This window comes from Ambystoma mexicanum, chromosome 10, assembly GCF_040938575.1.
Source record: "Ambystoma mexicanum isolate Mex_15411 chromosome 10, UKY_AmexF1_1, whole genome shotgun sequence".
Lineage (NCBI taxonomy): Eukaryota > Metazoa > Chordata > Amphibia > Caudata > Ambystomatidae > Ambystoma > Ambystoma mexicanum.
In genome coordinates this window covers 807,648,819-807,665,808 of record NC_090932.1, presented here as the reverse complement: position 1 = coordinate 807,665,808, position 16,990 = coordinate 807,648,819, and the positions used below count along the sequence as shown (strand labels likewise).

The 16,990-nt window shown below is 46.8% G+C and overlaps 1 protein-coding gene across 1 annotated transcript in view; it reads left to right on the top strand.

Moving 5' to 3' along the window:
- The first annotated feature begins 2,340 nt into the window (after window positions 1–2,340).
- Window positions 2,341–16,990, top strand: part of PPM1L (protein phosphatase, Mg2+/Mn2+ dependent 1L) — a 983,415-nt gene continuing 968,765 nt past the window's right edge. Inside the window, exon 1 of the mRNA XM_069618470.1 lies at window positions 2,341–3,631. Within this exon, the coding sequence (XP_069474571.1) occupies window positions 3,233–3,631 (399 nt within the window). The 5' untranslated portion in view covers window positions 2,341–3,232. The remainder of the gene's footprint in view (window positions 3,632–16,990) is intronic.

The window sequence follows — 16,990 nt, the reverse complement described above, 5'->3', positions numbered from 1 at the left end:
TAAGGTCCCATGCTGTGTGAAAAACGCCTTGATGAGCATGCAGCATCACTTTAATTGACCTGGTCGACTTGTACAACCTGCCCATTCGGTTGACCTTCCCCCTGGCCCCCGAAAACAACTCAGGCATGGGCTGAAACCCCCCGTTGTGCGCCGGGCTGTAATGTGACACCCACCCCGACCCCGCATTCCCAGCAAGCACGAATGACCCCAACCCCCATGTTCCTGGCTGCGCGCACTAAACATTTAAATGACCCCGTCCTTCTACGGCCCCTGTCCGCGCTCTCCACCTATGCAGCCCTAAATTACTGGCGCACCTAAATTATAAATCGACCTGCCAACGGCCACCGACTGAAACCCCCCCGCTATGCCACCGACTGAAACCGCCCCGTTATGTGCTACCTCCCACGCCCCGTTTCCTTGATGGAATTTTGGCTGCACCCACGGCCGGTTCCTCGCATTACCATTTGCCTTACACCCCATGCGAAGCACATTTGTAATCAGCGACCATTGTCGTCCAATGCATGAACAGTGTGAAAACTTGACATCGTGCAAAGTTCGTCCTTACGGGACTGTCGTCCCCCTTGCCCTCACAGCGCCCTCAGCCTGGGCAGTACAATGCCCTACTCCCCCTGCTCGCATTAGTTTGCCCATCGCACCTGACGGTCTCTTGTGTTCCCCTAATAGACAGAGACAAGCTCCCCTGCTGGCTACCGCTTGTGATACCCATTCGAGACAAAGCTTGTGACTTGCATTGGCCGTGTACTGCCCCCCATACAACATTTTATTTGGAAAAACACGTTACCCGTATCCCTTGTAATGAAACCCACCCACGCGACCACCTACCCAGACCCCTTGATTTGTCAAACACAGCACCCTGAATGGCCAAACCAGATTAGATTGACCGCCATTGGCCACGAGGCAGAGGGCAACCCCCCTTCAGCCACCATTTCATGCGATTGCCAGCCCCACTCCGGGTATGATGCTATCCCTGCAACCCTTGACTCTTAGAAGCTTTGAATTAACGTTGCAACCTAGTATAGAACCCCACGCGCTTGCGTTATCACTTCCGACTAACCCCCACAACGTTCTACTCCCCTTTCAACATTCCCCCCTCCGGCCCGCACCCATCTCTAAAGGAAGCTGCCTGATCCCTAGCCCTTAGGCTAAATGGTGCCCACTGCTTCCCCTTTTCCAGTGCTACGGGCACTCCCAGTTCACCGGACAATTTATTTGTCATACCGCATTTACTGCGCCTGTTTGCTAAACATTTGTAACAAGCAACTTTGTTGCTAGAGCACACCCCACCAAGCCTCCCAACAGCCCTCATTCCCGCCAGCATGAGGACTGCATGAAAACCTTAGCCCCACCATTAACCGACCGTGCGCAAAGTACCAGCACGCCACGACCTACCCATAAAAAATTTGCGACTCTCCCTCCGCTCATACCTTCTCTTTTTCCTCTGAAACCCACCGTCCTTCAACTGCAACCGTGACCCTCTGACACCGCACACAACGTTGGAAAATCCTGGCCTGGTCCAATCAATCACACCCACCACTGGAACTTCCTCGCCTGGCACCGGAACAACAGCACGAAGCAGGAGCCGAAACAAGAGCCGCCCAACAAAACAGGAAGCAGGAAAAAAGACTGAGCTCACAGCCAGAGCCCCTTTCATAGGCTCACAGGCCAATGCCTGCACCACGTCGCATCCTGGTGAGAGCGCCCTCCTCTGGGCGGCGCCATACCCGGCCATGGGCCCACCCCCACAGCGCCCAATGAGGGAGTTTGCACTAAGGGGGGCTCCCGCCAATTAACATTCTTTGAATGGCGCGGGAGCCCGATGTTTCGGTGTTGGCTCCAGCAATTTCTTTTACCAAACTGGCCCACGTGAGCTTTTTTTGTTTTAGGTTCGGGCATTGCCCAATAGGCCGAGCCTGGTCTTCACCAACACCAAGTCACAGTGTCATCTTTGCAGCAACAATAGAGAATCTCTAAGTGTCATGCTGTACGTTTTCTTCCTTTGTCAAACCGCTTTTCCCCCCCAAGTTATTTGCTTGCCTTGTCTTTTTCTTACTGTCTTGTTCTAAGTTTCTCATTTTGGTCGTACCGGGGACCCACTCTGGGCACGTTTATAGTAAACGGCCCAAGGGTTAAGTGCGAAAGGATATGGCCAGACTGTCTAGAGCGTGCAGCACGGCGAATAGAGCGGCGTTTACACAGCGCGAGATCAGTTATTGTTGTCAAAGATTAGCCTAGTACGCGTGCGCGGACCCAGGTTGGCTGGAGCGAGATGGTGCCTTCCAGCGTCTCCCCTCTCCTTGGTTCCCTGATGGTGTGCTCCTTAGAAGGCGCAGGGAGAACGCGCTACTGTGACAGCTGTGCTCGGCACTGACAGCGGAGGGGAGCGACGGCTGGGACCCGGCGTAAACGAGCATTGCAGCAAAGCGCCTGGGGAGCAGGAGCGTGTCCCACACACACTGCCAACCTTGCAGTACCAGCCGCCATCCTGCACCAGCTTTGTGTTTTGGACTATGGTGCTGACTGCACACCGGCTACTTTGGATTGACATTGAGGCGTGCAGCCACAGCGTGCAAAAGCGGTTGGCCCCCGACTCTAGACCGTGCATGCACATCATACGTGCGTGTTTCCAGAGCCTGCATATGCACGCGGTGGTCCCCACTCCCTCACACTGGGTATAGAGTGTTTGCCGGTCGTCCAGAAGCTGCTCGTGTAGTGTGCCCTCATCCACACAGTTATTATCGAGGCTTTCCAGGACACGCATGTTATATTTTCTGGTGTACCGATCACTTCATCTTTTCCAAGCCTGTGTGTACTAGATTCGGTGTGCTGCGGTTACTAGTTTCCAAGTCTGTGTACACCATAGTGCGTGTGTCTTCTCATTAACTGCGTGCCAGTGTCAATGTACACGACACCCGTTGCTCCTGATCCAGTAGGTGCTAGACTCCGTGTGTAGTGGCACGTGTGATTTTAGAGCTTGATTCTCTGTGACTCTTGGGCCCGGATTAGTGTGGAGCTGATCTTGGCTGTCTCGCCAGTGGTCCTCACCTGATTTCCTTGCACACCTGATCAACTCCTATTCTACCTTTCTGCTGATACCTAGCCAGGCTTCCCGTCAAGACACACAGCCCAGCTCCAGGTTAGATACCACCTGGATAATGAACTGACCCCAAGGGTTCTTCCAATCTCTACTTCCCCTGCTATTGCCCAGTTATAAATGATAGAGGATACCATGACACTGCTCTCCCTGCTCGGCCGAATCATGCGCTACTTTCTGCTCAGGCCGGAGACGCTCTTCCTTCTCTGCATCAGCCTGGCTCTCTGGAGCTACTTCTTCCACACAGATGAGGTTAAGACCATTGTGCAGTCCAGCCGAGATGCCGTGCAGATGGTTAAGGGCAAGGTGGCCGAGATCATGCAGAATGACCGGCTAGGGGGTTTGGATGTGCTGGAGGCAGAGTTCTCCAAGACCTGGGAATTCAAGAGCAACAACGTGGCCGTCTATTCCATCCAGGGTCGACGGGACCACATGGAAGATCGCTTCCAGGTCATCACCGACCTCGCCAACAAGAGCCATCCATCCATCTTCGGTATCTTCGATGGACATGGAGGAGAGGTAGGGTGCTTTTTTTTATTGGTTCGTCATGAAATTAGTGTTATTCTGAGGTAGACCCCCAGATGGGGATAACCTATTGGGTAGGTGCTCTATCCAGGGCATGCTAAAGAGCTGATATTTATCACCATACGGATATCTTGGCACAGAGCTACTTTTCTAGTCTAACATCTTGGGGCAAAATGTCCATGTTAGTAACATCAATAAGTAGACCTCAATCCTTCAACCTTTTGGGAAGTTGAAATTGTTCAATGTTGACAGAGGGTAATCTGCTTAGCTACACTCAGGGGTAGAGTTTGTAAAATTTAGAACAGTTTCACCTGCTTACTTACATCCGGGGCTAGAGTTTGTACAATTCAGAGACCTTGAACCCCTAACGTGCTGTACACATTGCTGGACAAAATCCCTAATAGTGGAACACCAGGGTACAGTGGTTGGCCAACTTGGAAGCAGCCAAAGGTAGTATTCCATCCCTGGAAGGTACGCATGTTTGGCGACCAATTTTGGGGGGGTATTTGAGCAAATGTGTGCACACCTATCGCTATTGCGGAGCAGAGATTCCACAGTGAGATTTTTCAACAAGGCAATGCCTAGTTTGGCAGTATTGACACCTATGTAGAGTAGATGAAGAGTCTCTAATATAGGCACACATTAAAATAGGTTCTGTCTAGTGTGGAAACGCCAGATAGCACCCCACGAAGGAAATGGCGAATCTGCTTTGAAACAGCGATGAGCAGAGTTTCTCCTGCTACTGGATATTGAACAAGAGATGTTGCTCTCAATGTCCCTATCCAAAAGCTAAGGGGAGTCTTGGGGATCATTACACATTTTGCAGCAATGGTAGTTATTGCTGCATGAGCTTAAAATTGCTAGAATTGGAGGTATTTACTTTGTTGGTAACGTTTGTTGGCAACGTGCGCACATTAGTTTCACTCTGAAAGTCTGACTGTTTTTACCTCCCACCTTCAAGGTGAAGGTGTCTATTTTAAAATGGCCCAAAACGTTGCTCTAGGTTTTTCGAATCCTGCTCTTTCCTTCAGTACAGTGAAAAGTTTAAATTGAAGCATTGCGAGAGGGTCAGAAAGTGGACATTGATAATATCAACCCCCTCACAATCTTTCCCATTTAATGCAAAAAAGGGTCACGAGTTATGTATCCTTTTGTGCGTTTAACAATGTACAGTAAGTAGTGCTATGAACCACCGCTGTAAATTCACATTGAAGGTGGAAAAAGACACACAAAAAATCGCTAAAACATACCTTCAAAGGTTTCCACTGGCGACAGTGTTATTGCTGGAATACTGCGGGTTTCCATACAATTGCACTACTGTCACTGCTGAAAATCTGCCCGGTGCAGATTTTATCAATGTTCCCGTCAGGTATTTACAGCAGGTGGCATTTCTACCCAGAAATCAGCCCAGCTAGCAAATAACCCTCATTCGGATCCTCCTGAGACGTGCAACCACTGCTCCAGATAAGATTTTGAAGTGAGAGTATTTTACTTCCTGTTTTTTTAAAGTTGGGAGTAAAACAATGTTTTGAGAGTAAAAAGTTAAGCCCAATTCATAATGGAAGCATTTCGTAAGCCAGTAAAAATGTTTTAACTGTAAAATAGAAATGTTTTTGTAATATTTCTTTGGGTCTAGTTATTCATGCACGTTAAAATATGCATTTTGTATTCTTCAGAGCAGGCAGTAGTAAGAGTAGAGTTTCTTCCTGTGGCTCTACATGTACTACTGGTTCAAACATATCTATGGAGCTGTATGGGTAAAAGCAGGGGGGAGGCTCCTATTTGTCTGTTTGCTATTTTTAGTTGGGAGTATTTTTCTCCCTATTTTTCTGTTTTGGGAGTATTTGCCTATTTTTTAGGGAGTAAAAGCGCCTGATATACCCCTTATTACAGAGCTGTGTGAAACACGTTAATATTCATAGCTTCTGTAGAGATTACCAGAAAGGCTTTGCATTGGAACACTAATTAACATAGTTTGTCTTTATGAAGTTTGTCAGGGGGATACAATGCTTTTGCACTTAAATTGTCTATGGAGGGCAGGAGTGTGACTTCGAAAGATGGGTTAATCCCCAGATGCTGAAATAGGATTCTGTTGTCATACCCCAGGTCATGTATATTTAAGGACATACCTTTCAGTTTGTGTCTCTCAGTAATGTAGTAAAATACATGGGTCAATTATTACAAGACATGTAGTGTGCTTTCCCTTTGTCGTAGTATATATTGACAAGATGTGCCTTGGGGCGATGACTCAATAAGCCACTCGCCATACAAGCCTCTGTGCTGCTAGAACATTATGGTGGTGATGGCTGGTGCAGTATAAAAAAAAAACTTCTAGGACGCACGCTAAGGAAAGAAGAAGACCTATGAATATTTTGTACACATTGGAGATTCTCACAGCTGTATACGAGCACATTGAGAACCAGCTAATTATAGAGGCATGGACATCAAAGCCAGAAAGCCATGCTCTAGAGAGACACACCCAAACCACCTTTTCAGTCTAACCAGAGCCTATGTAAATAACACCCATTGAGATTCGTTCTATTCAGGTGTCTCCTGCCCGGATAGCTTGAAAACGTGCAGTGAAGTCAGCTGCTGAGGACTAGACGTTGAGACGGCTGGACTAGGGTGACTAGACACCTCCACTTGAACTGGAGACCACACACCCAGGCCCTGGACTTTGATCAAACGAACTAATGCAGCCTTGGTTCACTTCAATGGAACAGGCTGACCGTAGGCACCTTATGCCAATGATTTGTTGAGGTGAAGTCCTAGAATAGAAAAGTTGCGTTGCAGTGTCCGGTTATCCGGCCATTACTCTTTCATAGAGGATGCGGCGCAGTACTGTGTTTTTCTGGATATGTATTGAGTAAGGGTGGAATTGGCTCATGTGAGCTTTATCCAGGAGGGCTACGGTTGTGCGCACCGGCATGAAGGGACTGGTGGCCCCAGTTCAGAAGGCTCGCTGCAGGGGATCTGACACACGCGCTTCCAGACTCCTTCCCCCCCTCTGAAGATGGGTATACAGCGTCCTTGTTTACTTTCCTCGGCTGCTGTTGTGTCACGAGGGTTTTGGAATCCCCGTCAGCTGTCCCGGCAGATCAATCACGCGTGGTGTCATGCCACAGAAAGACGAGGCCTGTTCAGAGGGCAGCGCAGCACACTGGGCAACTGTTCCCCCGCCGTACAAGTACAATAACGCGCCTCACACGCGGCCGGAAGAGGCCCCAGGTTGCCACAGTGTCGCGGTATTTGAGATGGCAGCTACGTCCCCTTTCATAATAATAAAAAAAGACCTTTCCTTTAGAATATAGATGGAAAACTTCCTCGCAAATGTTTGCTTAAGATGCTGTCCAGATTTCTTAAATAATATTCATGTGTTGGTTCATTCCTTTGGGGGAAGAGGAGGGCTGTAAATCTCTCGGCTGCGCTCCCCATTCTACAATTTCGGCATATATTTATAGGCGCTCCTGGTGGGACTTGAGGCGTCTATTTCAAATCTCCATAATAAGCAGCGTGACCGCGATTTTTCGGAACAAAGCCTGTATCGTTCCACTTGGCAATATTGCTCAATCCAGTGCATGCCAGCGACAAATAGCACTTCTATATCCCCAGTGCTTACCTGAATATTGCACGTTACGTCATCCCCAGTCTACAGCACGTCATATCCTACTGGGGATATTTTCTCGATATTGCTCCGCATTAGGGGCTGCTCTGCTCCACTGTAGCAGGTGCTGTCATTGCAGCCACTTGCAGTTCTGTGCTTCCTTACTGCATGGTCTGATACACAGATAGTCTGGCGAGGTTGCAGTAAGAGCACCTGCTGCTGCGATATAGGTCTTGGCTTGCCATCATGCATTTTAAAGGGGCTGGCATGACCAATTATCTAGTTCTTTAGTGGCTGCATTGGATTATGGAATGAGAGTCAGACCTAACTTTTCCCTTAGCGTGGTGGGACTTGTGAGTCAATTTTTACACTAGGCAAAAAAAAACTGCAAGTCTGAGAATTCAGAGTCCTAAGGTAGGTCTGGTTTAAGGTGTCGCCCATATCCTGGGGCCACTAGGAAACAATGCATTATCCAATTCCCTCCGTCCACACTTAAGAACCTCTTTTTTCCCAGAGTCACTCCTGTTGTGATGCTCGTGGACCCATAGATCTTGTGTCCTTCACTTCCTTTGGTGCTCTGGGGTCTGACAAGCTGCACAAACGGATCTCTGGGAATCCTAATCCAGAGCCGCTGCCAAGCTCCAAATTCACACACTTAATTCTTACTTGCCATGTCCTATTGGGAAAATAGGTAGGTAGTTTAAAATAATATCTTCACCATAATGGGCTACAGCAAGAAACATCCAGGAGAAAGGTGCTTTCAGATTAAATGGAGGCATTTTTGAGGCCATGCAAATACCCTATCATCAGGGGATCCTCAACCCATCAGGACTTAGTCCGTTCCTTGAGAATAAAACACACACTGAGAGCGCACAGCGATTTATGATGATTTCCTCGACACCGACACCGTATCCATGAGAGTGCCCTTTACCAAATCTCAATTTTCAGACCAGTGCAGCTGGTGGCGCCAAGCCCGGACCTTGCTCTGATGCCTTCCCGTGCAGTTGATTCACCCTGTCTCAAAGCGATGGGCCATTCTATCTTGGTCGGGCCATCAGAATGACACGCATTCTCTGAAATAGCCGTGGTGTCACTGCAACCAGTGCCAGCTTGCAGACCGCCCAAAAGCCATGTGAATGGAAGAGGCACGCTCTACAAATCCCATGTAACCTAGTGTATTCTCTAACAGCCGGGGAGAAATGCCGCCTGGAAATTCTTCTTGCTGTAGGCCCCATACAAATGTACAATAAATAAAATCGAAGAGGCAGGGTGGCCATGCAAGGTAAGTAACCACATTCTAAGTGCCAGCTGCTTGTGAGTCCTAGCTTTGATTTGGGCTAGCCATGCTTTTCTAGAGCTGTTCAGTTGATATTGAGACAACAGTGGTGGTTAAGGCGTATTCAAGGCACAGCGATGACCATTTTTGTCCTTTTTTGTTCAAGCCCAGAATCATTCCGAGTTTGCCTGTGTGGTAATTTGTGGAAAAAATGTATTCTTTATTCTTATTAGATTCTGGTAAGGATATGTTTGTAGATGAGGACCGTATCCAGGGTTGGCTTCGCCTTCTGCTCATCAATGGTCAACTGCCAAGCCAACAACCCTCACTCACTCAGCATTCTGCTTTTATCCAGGCAAAGAAGACGCCACACAGCTCCATCCTATCACATTTGATGCAACAACTTCTCAGTCCAGAATTTGTATCGCTCAAAGCAAACTCACAATCCGGAATAAAAACGGGATGAAAATTCACTAACCTAGACAGCCATGAGACATCCACCGTCTGTACATCACTCTATGACAATGGACATCGAACCACTGACATTTCATTCAAACACGGTGGGGCATTGGCCCACTGATATCACATTAAAAAGAAAGCGACATTAACCCCGTTCACATTATCATAGAAAATGAATCCTCAGCACACCAATGGTACAACTACCCGCTGCACATTACTTACAATGGGCCAACCCACTGACATCATTTATTTACTATGGGCCATGGGATGAATGCAGAATATTGAGTGAGTGATGCCAGAGTGGAATGTTAAGGCAACATTGGCAATGATGATCAACATGGAAGGTTGTACCCGGTGCAAATTCTCCCTTACCAAATGGCGGGTGGTGCTATCACTACCTGGTACAACCCACATGCCTGTTACTATTGCCATTCAAAGAACATGTAGCTGGTTTGGAAGAGAATAAACCCACTTTCCTGTTTCCATGGGGGCACACCGAGTAAAGCAAGAAACACAGCCAAACACAGTAAACGTTGCTGCGTGTCAGGCGAGTGCTTTGTAATTTAATAACACGAGCACAGAATGTGATGTGGAGCCGTAAGCGGGACATTGAGGGAGGCGGGGGCTGGGTGCCGATTAGTCCGCTCAGGATTCAGGCGTCTACCAATAGATAAAGCCAGTGATTCGCACTTGCTGATTGGTTTTGACAATCTAGTAGGGTTCTAGTGAGGGGTCCTGAATGACTGTTGATGGGTAAATGCTGATGTTGACCATCCTTCCGAGCAACACTTTAACATTGTTCCTGTAAATTCTATGAAGAATAAATAAACAGATTCATGGTTCCCATTGACCACAAAGAGATTCCCAGAACAGCAAGGTCTTCAGCTCTTTCCTGAGCTGCAGGAACAATGGAGCCATCGATATATTTTTAGGGATGTTTGTAGGCGATACTGCCACATAACAGAACATTGCCTGCTTTTTCTTTTTTCCATTCCAACATTCTAAGTCTCGCAAATTGCGCTGACTCCTGGAAAGGGAGATCTTTTCATCTACCTATGGAGGCTGGTGCTTTGAGACAGTCTTCTCTGTAAAGCTGGTGAGAGTAGGCCAATGCTTGAATGTTCTGATGCTGTCAATGTGTGTGTGGCGTGCTGCAATGCTTTGAGTGGCATGAGAGATACAGTGGAGATGTATCCAAGGAGCACATTTTCTCCATCTTGGTGTGACCGTACTAAAGACTGGACGGGTGTCCTGAATTTAGAGGGTGGCAGAAGGGGTTTTATTTTGGTTGGGCAGTGTTAGTGAAGATTAACATGTGTAGGAGGGAGATATGTGATCTCTCGATTGCTGGAATGAATGCAGAATATTCAGTCAGTGAAGTGTGATTGGAACGGAAGGGTGGCCGCGGGTTCCTGAAAAACAGGTGATCAGAGATCTCAAGATGGACGAATGGATGGTGAGGGCGGGGAGGTTACTGAACAATACTTTAATACCTCCCCTGTAACTTCAAAGTATAAGAAGAAGTATGCATACAAATATTGTGATCTTTCCGACTATAGTGACTTCCATCCTGAACACCAACTTTATTTCAGCCATTGAATGGAATTCCACGATGTGAGTTCCAACATCTGGTTATTTGGGCGATGTGGGCAGCCAGGTGCTACTTTTAGCTCCTGCTCCTCACATCCTTATTTTTATCCCTGCTCCCATTAACACAATTGTGAACCACTGGATGTTTCCCTTAGTGGTGTCCCTGTATACAATCCAGTGCTGATGGAAGCTGCCTAATTTTGTTTTAATGAGAGTATGGATCAAAATAAGGACTTTTTGGGGGAATAAGCTAAAAGTAGCTCAGGGTATCCCACATCTATAGTAACTGAGAGTTTTTTCTGTTGATCCTGGAGTTGGTACATGGCGAGCTGCAAATCTAACTTCCACATGAAAGGAAAACTAACATTTATCATTATAGAAGACACATTAGTTTTTAGATTTCTTCTAGACCTGTCGAAATATTCTTTGACACATTCTCAAACACCCAGAGTTAATGGTAGATAGGTATGTTTCCATGGCACCAGTTGTCTGGGTGGGTCGAAAGTAGCTCATGGTAGCTGTTGGTGCCAAACTAACCAGGCTTATTTAGGCTGCAAGCAGGAGCTGAATAGCTCCTGGCAATTTTGAACCCTGTGTGAGTGAATAGGGCATGAATGTTGCCATATATGGCTGTGGCTTCTGTGTGCTTCAGAAGAGCAGTGGCTGCAGAGCTTACACCAGATCTCTCTGGCTACCTGAATGGCATCTGATTTTCTTATTGGAATCCACGTCTGAGTGAAAACCCAGAAGAGTTTACCTATGGCGACCGGCCCCCAGTGATTGAATGGCTGTCAAAAATGTTGATGCTTCCAACCTCAAAGATGGGAGCTGAACTGTCCCTGCGTTCCCTAAATTTCCATTTCACCTAAAGCTTTCAACCAGGTATATCCATGGAAGTCGAACATAGAAGCAAGGCCCATAACATGAGTTAAAGATGCTAATCCAAAAAGTATTTTGAGGAAACCCATCCAAACTGCATCCTCCAAGACACTTTTTTTCTGAGATGATGCTTTACCACTGTCTGCTCATGCCATCCTACCAGAGCAACACCCTCATAGCGCCTGCCCTGATATCAGCAGAGGAGGCATGCATCAGATGAGAATGGCTAAAACCACAGAGGTTGTCATTAACACTTGCTTTGTTTACAAGCAATGCTGACTGACTGACCCACTCTGTTTGCCTGTGATGGTGTTTGTAGCTCTGATGTGATCTGGTTGGGGATATTCCCTCCTTCGGTTGACTCACAGTAACAAGAGATGCCACCAGGCTGTATAAGGGAACCAGGCTGTATAAGGGAACCGCAACAGTAAGTTACTAACCAATATAAAGTTCAGAAAGGGCTAACAAACTTCGGGCAGAAAAAATATTACACAAAACATTTAGTTTCCTTACCAATTATTTGTACAGATCGGGAGGCAACTTAGACAAGGGACAGAGAGAAGTTTTTCCTGTAACCCTAGTAAGGTGAAGGGGTTGTTTCATCACTCCTACACTCCCATCTCCCCTGATACTCTTGGAAGATCAACATAATCCATCTTAATACAAAGAAAACATAATTGACTCCTAAACTATGAAGACTGAGGGTCTTCCTGACTGGCCCCAACTAAGAAATACCTGAATCTTGACATGCAGTGAGTCTGGAAAAAACGCTGTTGTAAAGACACTGGCTTCCATGTCGTCTCATGCTTTTGTACTGACCCGGGAGGAGTCGCCTGACTTCCATTTTTGGTTCTGGACCCTTACCAGACTACTGTCCTGTAGTCTGCTATCTTGGTGCCAGGTAGATCGCCATCCAGAGAGCCCTCTGGCACGACAGAACCTGCTTGGATGTCCCCCAAGGATGCCTCAGCACGTTGGCTAAGTGCAGGATTGTGATGGGCAGGCATTTTGTATCCCTGGGCTCCCCTGGGCGTGGCCTCTCGTGGGTGTCCCCCGTTTTCCCATTAGAAGGTGTGTGGGGGCTGACCGGAGGCTTAGGTTCCTAACACGTCTTGCATAATGCTCTCTTCCCTGGACTTGGCAGGACCAGCGGAATAGCAACCTCTTCTGAGCGTTTTTCTCAAGACTGGGGAGATCAGGCTTCTGAGATTTACAGCTACCTCCATCTGCTAACTGTGGCTATAACATGCATGGTATGAGGAGTTGCGAATATTGGATGCTGCTCCGGAGGGTGCACTTATAAACACCTGAAAACTCTACCACAAAGTTCTAAAGTGAAGTATTGAGCTGCTGCCAAGAAGGAGTCCATTTGATGAATTGTGCGGAGTACGTGGAAGAGTTGGCCCACTTACTGAAATGTAGCGTGCAACAGTCCAGGGAATACCGCACTGCTATATTTTGAATTCTGATCAAAGGTATGGTCTTGAACCACATAGGTGGCATTTTGGTTGCTACAAACTTTTATTAAAAGTAAAAAGGGGTTGAGGAAACTCCTAGCTTGCCCTAAAGCTAAGAGGGGTTTCCCTACCTTAACCAAAACTACTAGTGCCTATATCAAGATGCCCAACTCAAAATGTTTCCACCGTCCTATGTACAATCTTATTTTCGTCCCTTAAACTCGTAACTCAGGATAATGTGAAAAAGGGGATTTCTGTATAGAAAACAAAGTTTAAAAAAAACACGGTGCCAACCGAAGATCCAGAACTGAAGTTCTGGAGTGCCTCTCTCCTTCTGACAGTTCTCCAAGTATCAAAGTTCCACTCAAATCAGTCGTGACCTTTCCCTTCCCCTGTTTGTTGCCACACAATAGTTCTCAAAGACACTTTCACTCCCTCCGAATGAGGTGCTTTTAATTCTCACGGATTATCACCGGTCAAGAGGAGGCCTCCTGCCTCTTGGCTTATTTCCCCAGAGGTTTCAACACCAGGGGAAGTGACTCCCCTCCCCTGGCCAATCTATCGCTGCTATGACAAGCCAACCTGGTGCACTACCATGACAGGTACTGTGACTATGAAGATTTTGGCGTGACGCACTCTTCATATGGGTGCGAGTGCCAGACTCCCCTTCTCAGTGTTTCATAAATGTCTTCTACTGCTTCTGCTCCTACTTCTTCAGCACTACTTTGGGGCCTGGCGTCTACCTGAGAACCAGCATGCCTCTTTGCTTGGTCTACAGTGGTTTTGGGTCTTCCTAGGCACCTGCAGTCTGCTGCGGGGCTCCACCAGTCCTTGTAGTCGCTCGGTGGATGTATAGCAGCTCAGCACGGTTAGCCCCCTTCCTGGGGTCGCAGAAATTCCTTCCTGTGTTCCCCCCTCCCCCCAAGCCCCTCTTAGGAACACCAGGAGCTTCTTGTATGTGGTCCTTCCACTCTGGGTCCCTCTGATGCCTACTCACTCCTGTCTCTGCGTCCCAGACAGCCAGCTTCCTTCTGTTCACCTGCCAGTTCCACTTGCAGTTCCTCCAGAGATGGCTTGACAACACTTCCTGGTTTACCTCGTCTATTTCTACTCCCCTTGGACCAATGAGCAGCCGGCAACAACTAGACAGTTCAAAATGCTTCTCAAGAGCACTCTCTATGCCTCCACTCCTTCTAGTCCCAGTACTAATATTTTAGTTCCTTTTTGGGTCACTGGAGGGCCTCCTCATCACAGTACTGGGAAAGGGATCTTCACTTAAAGAACTTCTATTCTTCCTTGTCTGAGTACTTACTATGTGAGGGCAACAATAATTCATGACCTCATTAGGGAAGAAATTGTTGTAGGGTTAAGAATCTGTTCATTGGCGGGGATACTGCTTTCTTCCTGGGGTATATTCATAAAAAGTCTTTGGCTCCTTGTGCTTCATCACAGAATTCTGAACTGAGAGTTTACTCGAATACCATTGGACTATTTGATTAATTGGCCCACCATCTGATTTGTTGCACAAATTAATTGTCACTGAATTTGTAACTTTTGGTATAGCACAGTTTACCCTAATAGAAGTAGGACAAACGGCAAGAGGTGATCTAATTGACTGTTTGCACTATACGATTTCAATCTTACACCCTGCAAATCTTTACAAAGGATTATTGTTACTTTTTGAACACAGCAAAACGACAAAGTCTATAGTGTAAAGCCAATGTGAGGATAGCTTTGATCCGCACACTCTTCGGCTTTGATGTAAATCCTGGATAAGAGTAACGCGGTTCTCTAAGCTTATGATGTATCTCTGTAATGTTCAATAACCCATATTGGCTTACCGGCAGCTTCTGTACATCTATGTACTTCTCAACATGAATTGATTAACTGCTTTCTCTCTGTTCCTCCCCATCCCTCCATCAGCCCGATTGAGTTACCTCGTTCTCACAGGGCATAACCCACATTGTATGAACATTAAAATCAAGCCAGTTCTCCCCTCTTGTTTGCCATTGCACGATCAAATGGGCTGTGCAAAGACCATCTTGTTCCATAAATAAACATCATCTTGTCATGGGTTTTTTTCCCATGTTGAATCCTTAGACTGGGTAGATGTGTGGATGAGCTGTCGCCGCCCATTATTCTATCCCAGAATAAACTAAATCAATAGACTGGTTGGATGTGGGGATGAGCTGTCGCCGCCCACATTCACGCCAGAATCCAGGAGAACTGCGCAGTTGGCACAAGACCACTCCAAAGATACAACCTTCTTGTGGGGGGGTTCCAAATCATCACTCTACTGTAAGGATGCCATCAAAACAATGTTAAGCAAGGGTCCTATAATATCAAACAAAAGACCACTCTATTGAAATGCAGTAATTCAAGACAGATCCCAAAAATGGATGCAATACCGGTACTCGCCGCTATCAGCAAGCCGGCGTTTTAAAACCACCAGACTTTTGTGTAAAACTGAACAGAGGAACCCAAACCGGGCCAAGGAAAGACTTGCTAAGAGGTGGACACAATGTAAAACTATATTCTGAAATGACTTGAAGGAAGTAATTATTTAATGTATATGTAAAAATTGTAAGTTTGATTTAAACTGGGAACTAAAGTGACATTTAGCTGAATTCTGCCTGACAACTACCCCAGAGAGGAGAAACCTGCTCAGCCACTCTTCCCAGGCCTAGCTGCATCCTGCTTCCCCCACCAAAAGGAGTTGACCCCTCTCTGATTAGATTAGAGGAGGGGCAGCTGCAGGAGGTTGAACAAAGCCTTGTCCTGGACTCAGGCAAATGTTTTATTGGGGGAGGGGGCCGTAAAAGTGGCTTCCTCGTCGGAGGAGAAGTGCCTCTGGGAGCCACCCGAGCTGGAGGCGGGGGCAGACAGAAGCTTCCCCCATGTGCTTTGGAACCTAAACCACACCCATCTGGGCCAGAGCATAATTTTAAAAAAAGATGGATAATTCATAGTACGGATTTGTCAGAATTATATAAGTAATATCATTATTCTTGTGATTTTTCTGTGCACGTTTTAAGAGGTGTTAGGACCCTGGGGGGTTGCTAGCGGAAAATAGGGTCTTACTCCAAATGTCTGCATGTTAAAAATCTGACACTTCATCAATTAATGTCCATACTCCTTGCGCACATGTGTGTAATTTTTGGTAAATGTCCAATATTGGTAAACCAGTCAAAAAGTGCAAAATGTTGTCATTTTTGAATGCAAGCCCCCAGGAAGATCAGAGGCGGACAAGCATGGACCATAAGGAATATATAATGTGTACATGTAATTTCAACAAATTGTGTATCTGGGAAATATGTATTTGAATCAAATATAGATTTGTGGGCAAATTGACCAGGGGAAGATCCTCTGACCCATAAACAGACCTCATCATGATGACAATCCATTTCCTTCCCTCAATCACGGGAGAGGGGAGAATTGGGCCAATGACAAGTAGAGAGGGGCAGGCTCAGTTAGGCCACGCACACACCCACTTCCAAAACACATAAAAAGCGACTGCTGGGACAGGCATAGACATTCAATTCCATTTGCTGCGGAGCATGCTGACCGACGACTTCACATCCAGAGATCCAACACTTAGACTTCCAAGCTAAACAGAGACTACAGAAATTTGAACCAAGAAGGCCCACTGCAAGCAAAAGTATTCTCAGCAGGCCTTCAGAATCCAGCAAACCTAACCAAACTATTCAACAGCCGGGCAAGTTTGCCAAGAACTTTTTCCGGAACCGCAGACCAGACCCAGACCGCTGTGAGCAGAACCAGAGATCCAGATCGCTGTGAGCAGAACCGGTGCCTGATTGACCCGCCGAGCAGAGAGAACCGCCGCTGGACGTGTTGACCAGATCCGTGATGAGGCCCATTCATTTCAAAATTAGGAGTGAGTAACTGCCAGAACTGTGCAGAACCCAATCTCTTAGTTAAAATAATCTAATCCAAACTATTTTAACCTAATTAGAACAGCCTCCTAGAAATCGTGTCATCTGTCATTTTTAAAGCTGCACAACTGTCGCCTGTCAATTCTGCAGCTGCAAGCTGTCACCTGTCATTTTGAGTTTACTTTAAATCCGAAA